Source organism: Canis aureus, chromosome 17 (genome assembly GCF_053574225.1).
Source record: "Canis aureus isolate CA01 chromosome 17, VMU_Caureus_v.1.0, whole genome shotgun sequence".
NCBI lineage: Eukaryota > Metazoa > Chordata > Mammalia > Carnivora > Canidae > Canis > Canis aureus.
In genome coordinates, this window is record NC_135627.1 from 59,592,558 (window position 1) to 59,613,125 (window position 20,568).

The window sequence follows — 20,568 nt, forward strand, 5'->3', positions numbered from 1 at the left end:
GCGGCCGCCTGGGCGGGGTGCGGGGCGCGGGTGCGGGGCGCGGGTGCGGGGCGGGGAGGGCGCCCCCGGCCCCGGCCTTCCCCCCAGGCCCTGGCAGGCCGCCCCGATGGGCCGCGGGCGGCCGAGCGCCGAGACCGCGGAGCTGGTGCAGTAAATGCCGAATGTTCTTTGTTCTTCCTTTGCAGTAGCGTCGCCGGATTATCCACCACCCGCCAGAGGAAGACCCCACAGACCCGACTGCTGCGTCCTGGGAACAGTAGCCCGACCACACACCTGCTCGCAGGGCACGGAGGTAAACCAATATTCTCTCTACGTTAAGAAGCAACAAAAAACCACCCAGTTCTCTTTAGGCCCAGAATCACGCAAAATTAATCTACGTGTACAACGCAATGTGTTCCCATCCTCACGGGTGGACTCTCTTCTTTTCCTATTTTGCCAAAACTCAGAAAAAATAGATTCAGTAGAGTTGGAAAATCTTTATGTAGCAGTTCTCGACATGTATTACAATCCACAGATTTCTACTGAAAAGAAAGAGAAGACTTAGTAGCATTTCTTTTTTTTTTTAAGTTTTTTTTTTCCTTCCCCCATACCATGCTGCTAGGACTTGTTAAAACAGGGAGTTTTCTAATTCTAGAGACTTTTATACAAATAGGTATTCTGAAAGCACAATTTTATTTACATAGCCACTCCTTCTGGGAGAACCTGATGGAGCTGTTGATTAACTGGTTATACTTCTTACGCAATGGGAAGGTACATTTCTTCAGGCTCTCCTTTTCTTAAAAAAAAACAAAACAAAAACCATCTTTTTTTGCACTAGCTGAGCTACTAGGCCTCCCTGTAAGTCCTCCCATAACACCAGGTTATTCTTTCCATTCTATACATTTATGGCAGGTTGGTTGCCTGGTCTTACTTGGGCCACAGCTTTTGTTCAGATGCCCATTTCCATGAATGTGCTTTGTACCTGCTAGCCTATGTAATGCTTTTTATTTATTTTTTATTTTATTTTTTTTACCTTTTCATGAAATTGTAGTTCAAGACAATCAGGCTCTCTTTCAGGACCTTTCTTGGTTAATGTACCCGGGCTCTGACATAAAAATGTCTATTTACATTTTTTGTATTTGTACACATTGTAATTTAAACCACCTTATATTTATATAGCTTAGCAGTTTACAAAACTGACACAAATGACTTAATCTTCCCCAAAACATTATGAAGTACATAATGTAAAAAATCCTCATTCCATGAAGGGTAAAACTCCTGTTGGAACTTAGGTAGTCAGAGACAGGGTCAGCGCTGTTTCCTCTGCTAGGGAGCCTGTTACAGCCCAAGTTGTAAAAAAATTTGAAATTTTAGAAGGGATTCATAGATCCATGATTAAACGTCTCCATTTTATGAATGAGAACACAGAATTTTTGACCCACTTTCTAGATAGTGCTAAAAGTCTTAAGAATTGGGAAGCTCAGGTCCTATGGCTAGCTCACTGTGTATAACTGGGAAAGTTCCATTTTTGGAGTGGGGGGGGGCTCAGTTTTTTCACTTATAAAAAATGTTTTCCAGATCATTTCTTCCGTTTTATTCCTACTTCATGACTTTTGTTACCATATGTTCCCTACATATTGGTAATCCTGAACACCTACTAATTTTAACTGCCTTAAACTTTTATATTTTACATTTTGGGTAGGTATGGTAAAAATGTATGCCTTATCTTTGTTTTTTCACTCAACTGTAAAAGTACTGTTCTAAGATTAGGATCTGCATGGAGAAGGGGGGCACTCATATATCATTGGTTAGCGTTCATAAATTGCTATATGCCTTCTAGAGGGAAACCTGGTAATCTTTCAGGGTCCTTAAAAGTGTTTCTACTCTTTGACACACCTAACAGTACACTTAGAGGAGTCTAAGTGTAATAGGAAGTAATCAGAGCTATGGACCAAGACTTTCCTACAAGGTGTTCATTTAAGTGTTATAATCCAAAAAGACATACAGCCAGTAAGAGCATATCCATAAGATGGACTATCACATTTTAGAAGAATATATAATGATAGGGGAAATACATGTGATCAAACAAGTGAAAAATGGTGGTTACAAAATTGTGTGATGCTACCAGTTTTGTTAGAATATGTATGTGCATTCACACACAAGATTGGAAGAAATGAAACAAAATAATGTTATTCCTTGCTGATGTGATTATTGGTGATTTTTCCCCTGTATTTTCTGAATTTACTGTACTCAGAAATTACTTTTATAGTTTAAGAAAAACATAAAGGCTAGTTGCTTGGATACCCTAACTTCATTATGGTGCCAACTTTTTATGTCCTTTTTATGGCATTTGTCATACCTTTCAGAGCAACAATATCTTCGTAAATGTGCTGTATTTCTCAATTTAGGGCAGGAATTGATTTTTTGGCCTATAGTTCATCTTTTTAAATATCACTAGGTCACTGGATTATTCATTCTTGTTATTCACTAAAGACACTGCCATCTTAATTACTTTGGCTTGGAACCCTGGATAGTAGAATGGTACTAGATGAAGAGTTCTATGCCCACTTCTCATACCAGTTAACCAAATACAGGCATCCTCTGACATACAGAATAGTTACGTTCCCATTAAGCTTTCTATGAAGCAAATTCCGATAACGTAAGCTCTTTTTAAGGAAATTCATTTCCATTATAGATGTAGACATATTACTACAGAGAAGTTGACATGAACATTTTTGTTGATTGTATAAATTATTGTCTTTCCTGTGGCATTAGTGCCAGAAGTAAATCCTACTTGGCAGTAGCCTGGCACCCCATTATAACTCCCAGAGGGGCTTTTTTTTTTTACCCCCTGCATTTTTGTGCTATCAAATATGAGCGAGGAGTGCCAACGCAGTAGATGTAATATAGCCAACCTAAAAGTTGCTTGAAGTTTAGCATAAACAGCTTTCTACTTGATATATTCTGTAGATCAGGTTTACTTTAGCATAAGATGTATACATACTTCGACTTTGAGCAAAAGGGACTTTGTTTATACTGACTGCATTTCCAATAGTCATCTTAGACTAAGTTCTTACTAGTTGATATGTAGTGCTTATCAAATGCCTGCTTCCCCTTCTATAGTGTTATATACGACGTATAATTAGCCTTACTTATCTAGATAAATCCAGCTAGATACCTACTGAATGCCAGACTTTGATAATACTTTCTGAAAGCTGGCATTAACCTGAAATACAGATTTAGATTGTGATGGAAATAGATACCAACTGACAGTGATTGCCAAATTTATGGTTGTGTAAGAGGACAAGTCGTTTTAGGGGTAAAAATTTTCCATCTTCATTTAAGCCCACTTATATTTATTTTATTTTATTTTATTTTATTTTATTTTATTTTATTTTATTTTTTTAAAGATTTTTATTTATTTATTTATAGAGACAGAGAGAGAGAGGCAGAGACACAGGCAGAGGGAGAAGCAGGCTCCATGCAGGGAACCCGACGTGGGACTCGATCCCGGGTCTACCAGGATCACACCCTGGGCTGCAGGCGGCGCCAAACCGCTGCGCCACCAGGGCTGCTCCCCCACTTATATTTATTTGGGAGAAAAGAGACCAGACATTTCTGGTTTGACCTTTCCAGAAGTCATTAGTTCCAACTTAACTGGAACTCTTTAACAGGTAAAGATAAATAGCTAATCTGTTTAGGATTGGAGTAGGAGAAAATTTAGTCTATATGTATGTTTTCTTTAAATTCAGACTCATTCAAATTTATTTCATCTAGATGGGAGAGAATAGGCTTAAATACTGTTTGGAAATCACATAGACTTCTGTGGGGTTTTTTTCTTGTTTAATTAAAAAAAATTTTTTTCCAAAAGTAATGTCTACATCCAGCATGGGACTTGAACTCATGACCCCTAGATCAAGAGTTGTGTGCTCTTCCAAGTGAGCCAGCCAGGCATGCTCCCACAGATATCTTGATAGTTGTACAGAAGTGTCGTAGGGGGATATCTGATCCAGCTGTATCCTAAAACCCTACTGACATACTGCTCTGGGTTTACAGGATTACAGAATAATAGCGAGGGTAATTATCAAGAGACACAAGGAGAAGATAAAAGGGAAAGAAAGATAAGTAAGGTGAAGAGGCAGGTAGGGGATAAGGAAAGAATAGGAGGAAATCAAAAGATTGTACACCTTGACACAGGAGGATGAGTTACGAGAATAAACAAAGGAAAGAGTTTAGCAAAATAGTGGTTCAGAGAAGAGAATGAAGGAAAGGGAAAAAACCGTTTTTGTTTTGTTTTGTTTTGTTTTTTAATGGTTTGGTAACTAGTAAGGGTAATGACCTGGTTTTTATGTTTCTGAGAATGTTATTATAGTCCAAAACCTCTGTGAACTTGCTGAATAGGTGGGTCTTCCAAGCTGATGGACCTTTTGTTCTAGGGTTATTTTGCCCTACTTATCAGGAATCCTACTAGAAATATCCTGGGGGATATCTTAACTACTAATTCTAGAATAATGCCAGAAAAGGGAAGTTTCTTATTGTCTTATATGGATACATAGGTAACTTTTATATTGTTTGCAGGAGCCACATAACAATTAGATAAGCTCTTTTAAGTACTATATATATCTTCAGTATTCCCTTTGAGATTCTTAAACTCACTTTATCCTGTTTTGATCACGTAAGTTATGGAACCGACTCTAAAAGCCAGAATAAAGTATAACAACACATTGATATGGAACACTTAAAACAAATATTTTGTAAATAATTTTCATATAATTTTCAAAACACTTGTAACAGTGAGGAGATAAACTGCAATATGTATGAGTGGTTTGTCAAAGGCTGCTAAGAACCAGACAAGACAAGTATGTCTGCCTCCTCGCAGGCCTGTATCCAAAGATTCTCAGTAATATATTTGTTTTATAAAAGATAAAACAGTACTACAGCAGATCAAGCTCCTGTAAAGCTTATCATACTTAGCTAATGCTTCTCAAGTTTTGCTTTTTAAGCTAAATATGGTTTTCTTATAATTAGTCCCTTTTAGTTTTTTACTTTTTTGTGAAAATTTTCAAATATACAGAAAATCTGAAAAAATACTTTAATAAATATCCTTACATCCTCTACCCAGATTCAGTAGCTACACCCTAAGTTGTTTTTTTTTTTTTTTTTTTAAGATTTTTATTCATTTATTCATGAGAGACATAGAGAGAGAGGGGCAGAGACATGGGCAGAGGGAGAAGCAGGCTTCCTACCGGGAGCCCAATGTGGAACTCGATCCCAGGACTGGGATTATGCCCTGAGCTGAAGGCAGACGCTCAACCACTGAGCCACCCAGGCATCCCATTTTTTTTTTTTTAAAGATTTTATTTATTTATTCATGAGAGACACAGAGAAAGGCAGAGGGAGAAGCAGGCTCCCTGCAGGGAACCCCACCCTAGGTTTCTTTTTTCTTTTTCTTTTTTTTTTTTAATATTATTTATTTATTTATTTGAGAGAGAGAGAGGAGACACAGGCAGAGGGAGAAGCAGGCTCCATGCAGGGAGCCTGACGTGGAACTCGATCCCGGGTCCAGGATCAGGCCCTGGGCTGAAGGCAGCGCTAAACCGCTGAGCCACCCAGGCTGTCCTTACCCTAGGTTTCAAGAAAGCATTACAGGTGGGTCTCATCCTAGCAGAATACAGTATACTATTTGAAAATAAGATTAATATGCTGAGAGGAAGTGATTTTAAAAAGCGATCCCTTTTATTCTAAGCACTGTTTCAGGAAAGACTGTTGGCTCCCAGTTTAGTATAGGTTTGCATAATTTAGTTTTGTCTGTGAGGTGTGTGTCAGTATTTGCAATGTAGTTTCTTATTAAGTATCTACTTTGCAATTCTTGAATCCAAAGATGCCTCAAAGCAGGATGGAAATTTAAGTCTCTAAAATACAAAGTAGTATTAACTTCTCTTTTTGTTCTCTAATGGGATTTGGAAGGAAATCATGGGTAATATCTTGAACAACTTTATATTCCTATCAATTAAATTCAAAGGCTTAATAGGAAAGTTTCTTTGAATAGTTTATTAAGATTAATGTTTAAGAGTGTATAAATGAGCACCTTTTATATTATAATTACTTTGAGTTGATCATTTAAAAATAAGGGACTTGTAGGAGAGAGAAGTCAAATACACAGATGTTAGGTTTTGCTTCTATTTTATGACACTTTCTAAGTATTGACTTTTCCATTTTTAATATTTCTGGTTATAATGTTTCAGTTTTCATTTGTAGACACTTACTGCTATATACCCACTCAAGGTAGGATTGATAAAACAGTTTTCACAGTCTACCCTGAGTGCAGATATCATGAATATTTGCCTAAAAATAAATCTGTGGTAGTGTTATACAACTGCATTTGTCACAACTCATAGAACTATATACCAAAAAGAGTGAATTTCATTGTATACAGATTAAAAGTATATTTAAAAACACACATGGCAGGAAAATGAGGTAGAAAATGAGAGGGGGTAGACAATTAGGTATATAGTTGTTACTTTGTTGGTATAAAACTTGGGAAATTTCTAATTGGTGCATAAAACAGATTTTTGTCCTTCAAAGATTTAGACTTTCTTGGTATTCAGAAACACATTCAAAGGAAAAATCAGCCTTGGAAATGTGTTTGCTATTGTACATTGAATTTGATAGGTTTAAGTTGAAATTTTATGACTGGACAACAATAATTTTGCTCACATAAAGTTTCTTCTATACTGGTAAAAAAATTAGCTCTAGAAAAGAGGGGATTTGTATTTTAGTTTGTACAAGAGTATGTTTTATTGACTCCTTCAGATTTTTATGTTAGCCACACTTTAAGGATCTGTAAGTTCCTTTACTACCAAGTATACTCTTCACTTACTGAGACTAAAAACCTTATTAATTAGTATTTTCCTTTAAAATGTTTCAGGCAACAAACTTGCTATGGTTTCTTGGATTTGGTTGTCTCATTTTTCTCTAAAAGTTGGCTCTGGAAGTGGTCACATTAATTTGGTCATAGAGGAAAAAAAATGTTTAGCTTTTAAAGTGAATGGAAATAAGAATATTTAAATTATAAACCAAAATTTGTAAGCTGCATCACTCAAAATGGAACAGGATCCACCATAATTTTGATGCACATTTTTATTTTTTTAAAAAGATGTATTTATTTGAAAGAGCGTGCGCGTCCGCAGGCTGGGGGCAGGGCAGAGGAAGATGAGCAGATTCTGCACTGAATGGGGAGACTCACTCTGGGCTTGATCCCAGGACCCTGAGATCATGGTCTGAGCTAAAATCTAGAGTCGGTCCCTTAACCAACTGAACCTTACCCAGGTGCCCCTTACTGCAAATTAAAAAAAAAAAAATTTTTTTTAAAGATTTTATTTATTCATGAGAGAGACAGTGAGAGACAGAGAGAGAGAGAGGCAGAGACACAGGCAGAGGGAGAAGTAGGCTCCATGCAGGGAGCCCAATATGGGACTCGATCTCGGGACCCCAGGATCATGCCTTGGGTGGAAGGGAGGTGCTAAGGAAACCTCTGAGCCACCCAGGTGTCCCTATGCAAACTTTTAAATAGTTTTTACCTCTGATTCATTTTCAGACCTATAAGGTGATTATGGCATTGATGTCTGTTTACCACTAAATTTTCCTGTGTATGACATTTTCCTGTTTACTTTTGATCACACTTGATTGCCTTAAAATTCTTTTTGGCCCCTATTACAGTATCTTTCTCAGAGTTCCTCAAAGTTTCTCTTTGCTTTTTTCCTCTGCATCCCAACCACTTGGTATTCTTTGTTTTTCCTCTTATTTAATATGCTTGGATAAGAATGTCTGGAAATACTAACCTTGCAAGAATGAATAAATTATCTTATTGAATGCTGACCCCCATTACTTTCCTGTTTCTACTGCCTTCTCCAAAATCTAGTTTTGGCATAGAGTTCTTAGGTGAAAGAGGGACAAGGAGCAGTGGAGATGATAAAATAGGAGGATCATCAAAAGTTTTCCTTCTCTGTTCTAGAGTCAGAATGTTTTACACCTGCTACAGAACTTCTCTCAGGGAGTATACTAACTCCAGTGTTTATAGCCATTCTCCTCCTCCCAATGCTTTTCAAATAACCTTTGCTTTAATTCTGCATATAATTGTATAATTTATTATACATATCTCCCATAACTTAATGTAAAACCACAAACTAATTAGCCTTGGAAATAGCTAACTTTTTAAATACTATTTCTCTTTTAGATTATAGCTCTAATTGTGACTCCTAAAATTACAGCCAAAATTTATTTACTTTTGATTATAAGATGGTCTACAGATTATTAGACTCTATTTTATTTAGTAGTTTGGTGGTACTGTGACATACATTTGTCCCTCAGCAAGCTGAATGAGGACATATTTAGCACTATATTTGGTTTTAAAACTTTAGGGATGGAGGTTTTAAAGTGTACATTTTAAAATAATAAACTTGAACTGAGAAATGATCTTCTTTGGATCAGGAATCTCAAATTTTTTGGTCTCAGGACTTTATATTACACTCGTAAAAACTGAGGATCCGAAGAGTTTTTATTTACATATGTACTGTATGTAGATGTTTATTGTATTGGAAATTAAAACAAAAATTTTCAGATATTTAAAATAACGATAAACCCATTACGTGTTGACACAAATAATTTGTGAAAAATAACATTTTCAAAACAGTTTTGAGAAGAGTGGCTTTACTTTACATATTTATAGTTCTCTTTAATGAACTGCTATTAATAGATTATAACTGGAGTCTTTAATCTGTCCCTGCATTACACCTGTTACAGTACGTTATTTTGGTTGAAATATACAAAGAAGATCATATCTGGTCTTGCAGATATATAGTTGATAAAGGGAGGAATATTTTAATAGCCTTTTCTGATCATTGTGGATCTTTGATACTATACCAAAACTCAACAAGTGGTAGTTTCTTAAAAGTTGCAATATGAAATTTGGAATCATACTGTTGAATGTATTGGTCTTTTGATCTTTTACCCAAGCATGATTTATAACATGCATTGGTGGACCAATTTGTTCATTGTGTTATGCAGATCCCCGAATATTAATATTTTATTATACAATAATGTCCCCCCTAAAAAAATTAAAAGCCCACATTCTTTAAAATTACCACGTATTTCATTAGAAAATCTTTAATGAATATGTTGGCAAATTGAACTCCAATAAAAATAATTTTTAAAAAATCTTTAATGAGAAGCTATCAAGTTCTTAAGTGGCAAAAATTTTTGCCAGAATTCTAATTTTTACTCAAAAACTTAACTTTTATCATTGGTAAGAAATATCATTTGTTTCCCCAAAGTGAAGGGCTTATTTTATTTTTGAGAAGATGCTTGCTTTACCTAAGCCAGTTTGTCATTCATTCTGTAAAAATTGTGTTCCACAAGGAAAAAAGCAGCTGGTTGAGACTGCGACTCAATCATGTAATTGCTTTTTCTCCAGACGGTATCTGCTGGATGCAGCAGTAATGCTTTGTTTACTTCCTGTTTTGTCATTCAAAGTATTAAAAAGGCATGTACACAAGAATCAAGATTTAATAAGATAAATAAATACTTGTTGCTGCTTCATAAACAACATTCTTAAATGAAACTGGCTACCACCCCTCACTCGTGCTGTGGGTGTATAGTAATGAGGATTACAGTAACTCGTGGTACAGTTTGGGGCTACCCTTTGCCTTGCTGGATTCCTGCTGAGGCTCCAGCAGTGTCTACTTACCATTGCTTTTACAGCACTATTGTCAACGTGCCAAAAGCAAGTATCATCTCAGTATTACTGTGAAAAAAAGTATTGACCTTCACGAATGACTTGAAAGAGCCTTAGAAACACCAGATTTCTGCCCACATTTTGAGAATTGATGCTCCAGACAGTCCTGGTGGTTAAAACAACAACAACTACTCATTTAATTCTCTAAAGAATGAATTGCAACTCTAATGTTTTTACTTATGATTTTAATAATTGTAATCTTGCCTTTGAAATAGAAAAATTTGCCAATTTTTAATAAGAGCCTGAACAAGATGCATGCTTGAATTTATATTTCTGTGTTTCTTTCTTTTAAATAGCATACCATTTTCTAATTGTGGGCCCAGACTAAAGAGCTCATTCTATTCAGACACTGAGTAGCTTTGTTTCTGACAGCTAGTAGTCAGCTTTCTGTTTTAAAACAATCAAGTTGGGTCCTGCTGGCTCAACTTGCAGTTGTCCTAGACCTAACCCTATCTCAGCCAAAGACTGTTGTTGGAAAGCCCACACAAAGCCCTTGTGTACAGGGAGTCCTGCTAATAAGGAGTGCGTTCTAGTCCTAGCAGATTAAATCTGCTTTGGTGTGCATTCCCTTCCCAAATTTCTCACTCATTTCCTTTGTTTGCCTGGTTATTTCAGTGAGAGATCGTTTTTAATGCCCATGAAGAGAGTTTCTTCTGATTATTACTGGAGTAAAAATGTTTCTTTCTCTATGGTAGGATGTGATGGAGCTGCTTGAAGAAGATCTCACGTGCCCAATTTGTTGCAGTCTGTTTGATGATCCTCGAGTTTTGCCTTGCTCACACAACTTTTGCAAAAAATGCTTAGAAGGTATCTTAGAGGGAACTGTACGGAATTCCTTGTGGAGAGCCTCTCCATTCAAGTGCCCTACATGCCGTAAGGAAACGTCAGCTACTGGAGTTAATAGCCTGCAGGTTAATTACTCCCTGAAGGGTATTGTGGAAAAGTATAACAAAATCAAGATCTCTCCCAAAATGCCAGTGTGCAAAGGACACTTAGGGCAGCCTCTCAACATTTTCTGCTTGACTGATATGCAGCTCATTTGTGGGATCTGTGCTACTCGTGGTGACCACACCAAGCACGTCTTCTGTTCTATTGAAGATGCCTATGCTCAGGAAAGAGATGCCTTTGAGTCGCTCTTCCAGAGCTTTGAGACCTGGCGTCGGGGAGATGCTCTTTCTCGCTTGGATACCTTGGAAACTAGCAAAAGGAAATCTCTACAGTTACTGACTAGAGATTCAGATAAGGTGAAGGAGTTTTTTGAGAAGTTACAACACACATTAGATCAAAAGAAGAATGAAATCCTGTCTGACTTTGAGACCATGAAACTTGCAGTTATGCAAGCCTATGACCCAGAGATCAACAAACTCAACACTATCTTGCAGGAACAACGAATGGCCTTTAACATTGCCGAGGCTTTCAAAGACGTGTCAGAACCCATCATATTTCTGCAACAGATGCAGGAGTTCAGGGAGAAAATAAAAGTAATCAAGGAGACTCCTTTACCTCCCTCTAACTTGCCCACCAGTCCTTTAATGAAGAACTTTGATACCAGTCAGTGGGAAGACATAAAATTAGTAGATGTGGATAAACTTTCCTTGCCTCAAGACACTGGCACATTCATTAGCAAGATTCCCTGGAGCTTTTATCAGTTGTTTGTGGTGGTCCTTCTGTTCAGCCTTCTTGTTTTCTTTGGTCCCACTATATTTCTAGAAGGATCTTTATTTGATGAACTCACAATTTGGAAAGACCATCTCTCAAACTTCAGTTCCTATCTGACTAAATCAGCTGATTTTGTAGAACAATCAATGTTTTACTGGGAACAGGTGATGGATGGGTTTTTCATTTTCAGTGAAAAATTTAAGAATTTTATGTTGGTGGTGCTGAACAATGTGGCAGACTTTGTGTGCAAATATAAACTATTATAAAAACCTGTTGCAAGCATATAGTTCTCTGTCTTTTGTTAGAAATTTGTTGACAAGCCGAGCGGTAGTTCAGATTTGGTCAAGATTTCAGTCAGATATTTTCCTGCAAAAGTATGCCTTTCAAAAGTAATGTCCTGTTCGTGGTGTTCAAATTAGGTAGCATAAAGATAAATGTGAATTTAATAGTACAGTCCTGAACCCTCCTTCCTTTTTAAAGAGTGCTTTTGAAATACACCTCCTACCCCCAATGTTGGTTGTGTTTACGCTGTGGAAAGAGGAGGCAAAAGAGCACACGATCTGATAGTTTATTAATGAGGAAGTGTAACCGTGATTGTTCATTTAAGCATGTAATAAAGATGACTCTTGTAAAGCAGCTTTTTTTGAGACTGAACGTTCTTTTTTAAAAAAAAAAAAGTAAAGAAATATGGGTGGATTGGACTTCCAAATTTTTCTAGATTTGGATTTCTAAATTTTACTTTTTTGCTGAAATGTAAATCTCAGGTGAACAAAAAGCATTTTCCAGCATTTTTAGGAGGGTGGGGATTTCAACTTGCCTTTTTCTCCTTTGGTCTTGTAAACTTATCACCAAAGGAATTCAGTGATACAGTACAGCAGTGTTAGGTAGCTGTGCAAGCAAAGGCACAGGTTTAAAAAAAAAAAAAAAAAAGTCACACACATGGCAAGAACAGGAAATGGGAAAGCCTTCTTTTTACTGGCAGCTAAGTGTTGTGTTGTTCCAAGGTATCATGGCAACTGTACAACCAAACCAATGCACTTGCTTAACATCTTTCTAAAGGGTAAGATTAATTTGATGATAGATGGAACAGTCTTTCAGCTATTATAAAGTACAAAGCAATCAGCTAAACACTAATGTGTGTTAGCTATAATTTAAATCTTTTTTAAAAAGATAGCAAGAAATGCACATACATATATACAACTGGGGAAAAAAGAAAACACTGTTGCTGTCCTATCTGCTTGCATGAGATAAAGATGCCCTATCTCCCACAGATTAAAAATACTTCATTTTCTCATCATGCTTAGAATTCAGGTGAAACAAGAAGTGATCTCATCTTACAATGCTCTCTAGTCCCTTATTTTTGTCATGGAACAGGATATTCCTTAGAAAGCCCACAGTGTCTTTTACCCTGTCCTTTAATTTGGTTGAGAGGAGGCAACTAAATTTAAAGTACAGAAGAATCCAGCTACGGGAATAAGTCAAATTAAGCTGCTAGTTGAGGTAATGGCTGCCTCATCCATAATTGACAATTCATGATTTAGCCACTAAATTGCTAAGGGGTTCATAAATTATGATCATGTTTCTCTGTAAATCTTACTCTGCTGTGATAACTCACTGTAGATAAGAGGTCTGGGGAAAGGGGAGGAAAGGGGAGTGCTTTTCTGCTCCCAGCATTTTTATTCTAAAGATTATAATTTATTTGAGAGCACGAGGGAGATGGGGAGAGAGAGCATGTGTGCATGTGAGCTCACGCACCAGTGGGGGAGGGGCGGAGAGACAGGGAGAAGTAGGGCCTGACACTGGGCTGGATCCAAGGGCCCCCAACCCATCATGACCTGAGCTGAAGGCAGACACTTAACTAAGCCATCTAGGGACCCCTCCCAGTATATATATATTTTTAAGATTTTACTTATTCATGAGAGACATAGAGGCAGAGACACAGGCAGAAGGAGACGCAGGCTCCCTGCGGGGAGCCCAATGTGGGGCTCGACTCCTGGACCCCGGGATCACAACCTGAGCTGAAGGCAGATGCTCAATCAATGAGCCACCCAGGTGCCTCCCAGTATTTTTTTTTCTTTCTTTAAAATAGAGATATACAATAGGTTTTCATGGAGAATTTTTTTTTTTAATGGAATACAGGAAAGGGATCTACTTGACATCTCTCCTTAGAAATATTGGCAGTTTTTCTTAAACAATCCAGTTCCTCATCTGTTGCTTTTTCATTTTGTATACTGCAAGTTCCCAAGCAACTCAAATTTGCAAACACAGCTATGGATACGCTCGCTATTTGCTTTACAGCAGTTATGTGGGAATCTAGAGGTCTGTTTTTTGTTATTTTCCCCGCCTCTCCATTTCTTAATTGTATGTAACCAGCAACATTTATGGTCGGAGGTTGATTTACAAGTTGCCAAGTCTGTGGCTGATGGTTTGCAGCCTCTAGCTTGAAGCAAGAAAAGGATGAGTAGTCAGGAACTGGTCACTTTGAATGTGGGAGGGAAGATATTCACAACAAGGTGCTCTACCATAAAGCAATTTCCTGCTTCTCGGTTGACACGAATGATGGAGGGCACAGACCAAGAATTCAAGATGGTTGGTGGCCAGATTTTTGTGGACAGAGATGGCATGCTATTTAGTTTCATCTTAGATTTTTTGAGAACTCATCAGCTGTTATTACCAGCCGACTTTTCAGACTATCTGAGGCTTCAGAGAGAAGCTCTTTTCTATGAACTGGATCCTCTGGTCGACCTCTTAAACCAAGAAGACCGGCTACTGCCAAGACCTGCTCTTGTGGAGGTGCAGTTCCTAAGCAGAAACACTCAAGCTTTTTTCAGGGTGTTTGGCTCTTGCAGCAAAACAATTGAGATGCTAACTGGGAGGATTACGGTGTTTGTAGAGCAACCTTCGGCACTGACCTGGAGTAGTAACTCTTTCCCTCCTCAGATGACCTTACTTCCTCTGCCTCCACAAAGACCTTCCTACCATGACCTGGTTTTCTGGTGCGGCTCCGACAACACTACTGATAACCAAACTGGAGTCAGGTATTTTGTACTTGGAAGGCTTTCTCCTCTTATGACAGTTCCTGATGTTTCCCCTCCAAACTGAAAGTTTCTCATGGCTGAGACTTTTCTTGGAAAAAAAAAAAAGATTACTCAAATGTTTTGAGGTAATAAGTAGAGCTGGGTAGAATGATCAGATAATTACTGTCCAAACTGGGCTACTTTTCAGAGTGAAAGAGAGTATTGTTATTATGTGGGACAATAGGAATAAGCCAAGACTGTCCAGGGAAAACTGTAACTATAGTCATTCAAGTTGTGAGAGGAAATAATTTTATAGATAATGTTCCATTGCTGGTGAATTTGGCTTAGGACCGAGACCGCCTTTCTTTCCCCAAGAGATTCTTTTAGTGGCTGGCAATGTAGTAAAGTTTCAGTAGTTTCTCCCGATTTCCTTACACTCTGTGTGTATTTGCTCTTTTAGTCCTTATGATTTGACTACTGATTTTCCTCCATCCCACTTTATTTTTAAACACCATTAAGGCAGATATATCCCATAGCAAATCTGGTATCCTATTACATCTTTGGCACTCTGAGACAACTCAAAATATTGGGATAGGCTGTCAGTATGTTAAGGATAGTTGCTCCTGAGTCAATTATTCACTTTCTCTCACTGTTGTTCTTGGCTGAACACTAAGGCTGATTTCCACTCTGCTGTCAGGGACACTTTTTTTTCTCCTTAAAAATGTCTTAATGCTGTCCCACCATTATTTTACTAACTGTTAAAGCTGGCTTTAATTTTCAGGAGGAAAAAAAAGGAGTCTGCATATGTTTTTTACTGGTATTATTTAAAATGTTTTTTTTTTTTTTTTTTTTTTTTGGAGGGGGCGTTGAGAAAAGGTAGACATAGTTTGGGATATTTTCTTGACTTCAGCAGTCGCCATTGGGAAGGATCAATGTTTGCCTCTCCCACAACACACCCCTTTGTTCTACTTACCAACTGAAGAACACTGGGCAGTATGACAATTCTTCAGTTCTTACACTTAATAATTTCCTGCCCTCTCCAAAAGGTTGAAATGTCACTTTGGGAAGAGTTAAATTAATAGGCTGATTGTGAAGGGAATTTAAGACCCTATCTTTATCTTGAAGTGTTTTAAGATATCTCTGTATACAACTTTCTTTTCACTGGTGGGGCACTAATGAATAGAAGGGAAAAACTATCAGTTTTTTTTTTTTTTTAATTTGATTTAATGATTAGGATCTTTGAGGATCCCCCCCCCCCTTTTTAAAGATAGAAACCTAGGAAAAATGGCCTAATTAATTTTAAGAAGAAACATGCAAGATGAAAAGATACTGGAAATACTAAACACTTATATCTATGCATTTGGAGAAAATAATTGAAAAAAACACTAAAAAACAAAAATTAAAAACTAAGGTTGGAATATACTTGTATGTACAGTGCCAACTGGTTTTCCCTTTGTTGTTAATTTTTTTCATCATAATGTGAGAGTGGCATTATATTTAAACTTCCAAAATAGGGAATTCCAAAACCAGAAGCTGTTTTACTAATTATATTTTTTCATCACCAAATAGTACTATTTTCAGTTGCTGAAAGTTTAGAGTTCTTTTCCACTCCATAAGTGTTGATTTTTTTCTATCATGCCAATTTCAAAGTAGAGATGGATAACCTGAGAAAGGAACATTATTGGGATTTTGGGTGATTGGATGAAAACTCTGGCCCTGAAAGGCCCATCTTAGGTACGTAACTGCCTGCGTAGTCATTTTTATTTCTTGTTCACTCCCTGTTCTGAATCATCCATTCAGATGTTTTTTATAGGTTGGAAGTAGAGGAGTTGCCTGGTTGGCCCTAAGAGTCCGGTGTATCATCCAGCTGTTCAGTATGTTCTACTAATATGATTCACCACTCTGAGATCTTGTTAACCTAGCAGATTGCTCAGTTATCATCTCTGAAGTTCACAGTATAAGAAATACTTGGGGGATCCCTGGGTGGCGCAGCGGTTTAGCACCTGCCTTTGGCTCAGGGCGCGATCCTGGAGACTCGGGATCGAATCCCACATTGGGCTCCCGGTGCATGGAGCCTGCTTCTCCCTCTGCCTATGTCTCTGCCTTTCTTTCTCTGTGTGTGACTATCGTAAATAAAAAAAAAAAAAAAAGAAAAGAAAAAAAGAAAGACTTGGCTTGCAACTTGCACAAGGCCATTCATATGATACCACATTATCAAGCTCAAGTTATGGTCACAGGATTCTAGAGCCTTTATTCTATCCGACCTTTCCTTATTAAACTGGATCAAATGGAAAAGTGTAGTTGCATTTTTAAGTTTTTAAAATAAGTTTTGAGGGGCGCCTGGGTAGCTCAGTCAGTTAAGGGTCTGCCTTTGGCTCAGGTCATGATCTCAGGGTTCTGGGATCAAGCCTGGCATCAGGCTCCCCACTCAGTGGGGAGTCTACTTCTCCCTCCCTTTGCCCCTCCCCCTGATCATTTTCTCTCTCAATAAATAAATAAGATCTTATAAAAAAATAAGTTTTGATTTTCTATTTCTCAATGCATTCATTCTTCTATCCTCTTCTGCCTTAAAATCTTTCATTTCTTAATTTGACCTCAAAGAGAATCAAGTACTGTAGCTCAGTGATTTCTTGCAAGTGTTTGTTATCATCTACTGTATATTATTTGTATCTTAATGTGAGATATGCTATAACTTTTCTTCTCTTTAACAAATTCTTCTAGGCTACACACACAAGATCTGGGAATTGGGACTAGATGGAATGATTTCCTAATGTTAAAAATTTGCTGTATCAAACATAATAAACATTTTTTGATATGTACTTTTATAAATCTTATAGTATTTTCTTTGCCTAGAATTAATTAATTTCTAAATGTAAGCTACAATAATCACTCTTATTTGATTTTTTAAAAAAGATTTTACTTATTTGAGAGAGAGAGAGAGAGAGAGAGCGTGCACAAGCAGGGGGGAGTGGCAGGCAGAGGGAGAGGGAGAAGCAGGCTTCCCCCTGATCAGGGAGCCTGATGTAGAGCTTGATCCCAGGACCCTGGGATCATGACCTGAGTGGAAGGCAGAACTTTAACCGACTGAGCCACTCAGGTGCCCCAATAATCACTCTATTTTAATCATAATTAAAAAGAGGCTAAGGAAGCCTTAAGGGCTCTTTTTATGACATGAAACTACTGAGAATTTAGGCTGCTATGTGGAAGTAATTTAAGTTAGCCTTTTCTTCACATCTCATAAACAACCAGTGAGAGGATTCAAAGACATAAAAATATCCTGGATGGCATGTAAAGGGGTAATATCTATCGCAATATATAGTGGACATGCTATGTTGACACTATTAAAACTAAGATACAGCCAATCTGAAAAGTTCAGGTATATTTTTCTTGAACTATGTGTATTGGTTCTATAGAATTTCCTAGGAAATAGAAAGTTTTGTCATTTTGACTCCAGAGGCCTTTTGACCCTGAGCTTTACTCTTTAGCAATGGAACAATTTTGATTGAGTAAAAACTGACAATAAAATCTTGACATTTTTATTTTTGCAAAATTGTATCTGAAAACCATGTGTTTGATAGAAATACGCCACAAAAGAAACAATTTGTTCTGTCAGTGCTAATCTGGGTAGAATTACATCTAGCAGGAAAACTGTAAATGTAGAAAATATTCATTAAAATGGTTGAATTAATTAACTTAATTACGTTGATTAAAACAATATTTAGTAAACTGAAAACAAAAATTGGAAATAGTTGTTACATTATATAAAAATTAAGCTAATTGTTTAATCAAATTGTTTGCTCCAGAAAATGATTTTGCAATGAAAATTCGTCAATGTTGGTATATTCCTAAATGTGGAATTAAAATGACCTTGGAGATCACAGGAAGGTCTCTATTTTCAGTACCTGAAGTTACTGATTGGATTTATAAATGAAGTCTCAAAAAAAAAAAAAAAAAAAAAAAAACCTGAACAAAAATGGTATGACACCTTTATTTGAAGTTGTAGGTCAAACTGATGTGTTTAGTTTTGCTAGTTATTAAAGGGATGCTTTATAATCAAACTTCTATTGTGTGTCCTAGGTATGTTTCTATAAAACCTGATAACCGAAAATTGGCCAACGGAACTAACGTCCTCGGCTTACTAATCGACACTTTATTAATGGAAGGCTTCCACCTAGTCAGCACTAGAACATCATCCTCTGAAGACAAAACTGAATGCTATAGCTTTGAAAGGATAAAAAGGCCTGAAGCTCTCACCATGAACAAAACACTGAAACCAGAAACTACCCTGTCGGAGCAATCTCAGAAAAAGAAATGAGGTCCTCTGTTCTCTTTTACAGTAAAGAGAAATTGCCATTTTCTTTTTTGGAAATTCCACATTTATGGCATGTATGTTAGTCAAATATGTACTCAGTGTAACTCTTGTCCGTGTTTCCTAGCATGCCATCTCTGGCAACCATACTTCACCAGTGCTTACGCCACACTAACGGCTAGCTGCTCTCTGAATACCACTACGCACTTAGTGTGTTGGCACATGTTACTTCTACCTTCAATGCCTCTTTCCTTTTCTTTTCTTGAAAACTTACACAACTCTCAAGAATGGGCTCTGGAATCAGACTGCTTGATTTCTAATCCCAACTTAATCAGTTACTAGCTATGTGACTTGGGCATGCCATTTAAGCTCTTTGTGCTTCAACTTCATCATCTATCAAATGAGGATAATTTATCTCCCTTATAGGATATATGAAAATAAAAGGAGATAATGTAAAATACTCAACACACTGTCTGGCACAAGGTAGGCACCAAGTAACTTTAGTGATGGTGACGATGATGAAGAAGAGAAAGATGACTGGTGGCCCACTTTCAAATGTACCTTCTCAGTGAGGCCTTATCTTCCTCCTTTCCGAACAAGCATATTAACCAGCCCTTTCCTCTGTATAGACTTACATGCCATCATAAAACAATTTTTTTTCACCTGAATGTGAGGTCAATCCACTCAACAATTTTAACACTACTATGTATAAACCACTGCTAAACATTTGGTGAGAGGAATAATAACTTTGTTACTAATTGGCACCTACATGTGGCCCAACGTTTTCATATGGGTATCACTTAACTCTTAACTCTTGACTGAATTAATTTCATTGTTATTTAGTGTTATTTTAAAATATAAGAAAATAATGGCAGAAGCTTGTCTTGGACAAACCACGCTGAAAATTTTGTTCTATCAAATCATATGTACATATCAATCTATCTCATGTGTACAAATACAAATCATCACAATGACACATTAAGATCTGTCAGTCCTTAATGGGACCATCAGTAGTTGGGTCTCCCCTATTCTCCTACTTCTTTTATGTGGGTTTAGCTTCTCTCCATCACCCACAATTTCATTTTGGATGAGACACTAAATATCTTAGCTAATTCTTAAACCTCAATAATTTACCTTATAAGTGACTGGAAGTTATCCCTAAGAAGATTTTCTAAAAAGGAAAGCTAAGGTTGAAATTTACTCTTGCATTTAATATACAAGTCATAATTACAAAGAGTTCTTAGGTTATGGTAAAGTTGGAATTAATTTGAGCTGCTTTCAAAATATATCTGAAATCAAGGAGCCTGAAATGACATAAAATGGTCAAGGGAAAGCACCTAGAGAAATACTATATGGTTTAGGGAATCATAAGCTATTTCAAATTTATCTTCTATACTGTTTACATCTGGCGCATTTCACTTTTGCTTTATAAGTTTTTGTATTGGTTCTCTATCACAAATAATAGAAATGGTCACATCACTAGAAACCTTGCTGGGATAACAAAAGACTTGCTTAGAGCACTCTAAACCTCCCATATCCTACTGTTATTTTTCCTCTGTATTGGGTAAATGAGCTCCTTTACAGCAAGTTTAGCAATGCAGAAGAGCCACTATGAGAACAAAATTTTTTTTCACTATGAGAAAATTAAAAAAAAAAAATTTAGAAAAGTTTTATATTTTCTTGTAGCCAAAAAAACCCATGGAAGAAAACAATGTGACATCAAACTTAGTGTTTCAAAGTTCAAGAAATAGAGTTGACATGAAAATATATTACTAAAAATACTTAGATTTCTGGAATACCAATGACCTAGT

The 20,568-nt window shown here is 37.0% G+C and overlaps 3 protein-coding genes across 44 annotated transcripts in view; 2 read left to right on the forward strand and 1 right to left on the reverse strand.

Moving 5' to 3' along the window:
• The window catches only part of TRIM13 (tripartite motif containing 13), a 31,566-nt gene extending 19,499 nt beyond the window's left edge, over positions 1-12,067 (forward strand). For all 4 annotated transcript variants that reach the window (XM_077855811.1, XM_077855812.1, XM_077855810.1 and 1 more), the window contains 2 exons: positions 186-292; positions 10,468-12,067. In XM_077855811.1, coding sequence (XP_077711937.1) covers positions 10,474-11,697 — 1,224 coding nt within the window. In that variant the 5' untranslated portion in view covers positions 186-292; positions 10,468-10,473 and the 3' untranslated portion in view covers positions 11,698-12,067. The remainder of the gene's footprint in view (positions 1-185; positions 293-10,467) is intronic.
• The window catches only part of LOC144288107 (uncharacterized), a 128,095-nt gene that overhangs the window by 21,252 nt on the left and 86,275 nt on the right, over positions 1-20,568 (reverse strand). For 20 of the 39 annotated variants that reach the window (XR_013356078.1, XR_013356069.1, XR_013356092.1 and 17 more), the window contains one exon: positions 17,969-18,096. The exons of 7 other annotated variants lie outside the window; for them this stretch is intronic. Coding sequence is in view for 4 of the 32 variants with exons in the window: in XM_077855822.1 (XP_077711948.1) it covers positions 17,985-18,096 (112 nt within the window). In the remaining 28 variants the exon portion in view is untranslated. 12 more of the 39 variants (XM_077855820.1, XR_013356081.1, XR_013356080.1 and 9 more) reach the window with 12 other exon arrangements.
• KCNRG (potassium channel regulator) lies at positions 12,187-20,454 on the forward strand. The gene is made up of 2 exons (XM_077855823.1): positions 12,187-14,469; positions 18,526-20,454. Exons 1-2 carry the CDS (start codon positions 13,889-13,891, stop codon positions 18,761-18,763), a joined length of 819 nt encoding a protein of 272 aa, XP_077711949.1. The 5' UTR covers positions 12,187-13,888; the 3' UTR covers positions 18,764-20,454.

Coding starts and splice junctions, on each gene's coding strand:
- KCNRG (XM_077855823.1), top strand. CDS start 13,889: ATGAGTAGTCAGGAACTGGTCACTTTGAATGTGGGAGGGAAGATATTC. Junction 14,470..18,525: donor GATAACCAAACTGGAGTCAG/GTATTTTGTACT, acceptor TGTGTGTCCTAG/GTATGTTTCTATAAAACCTG.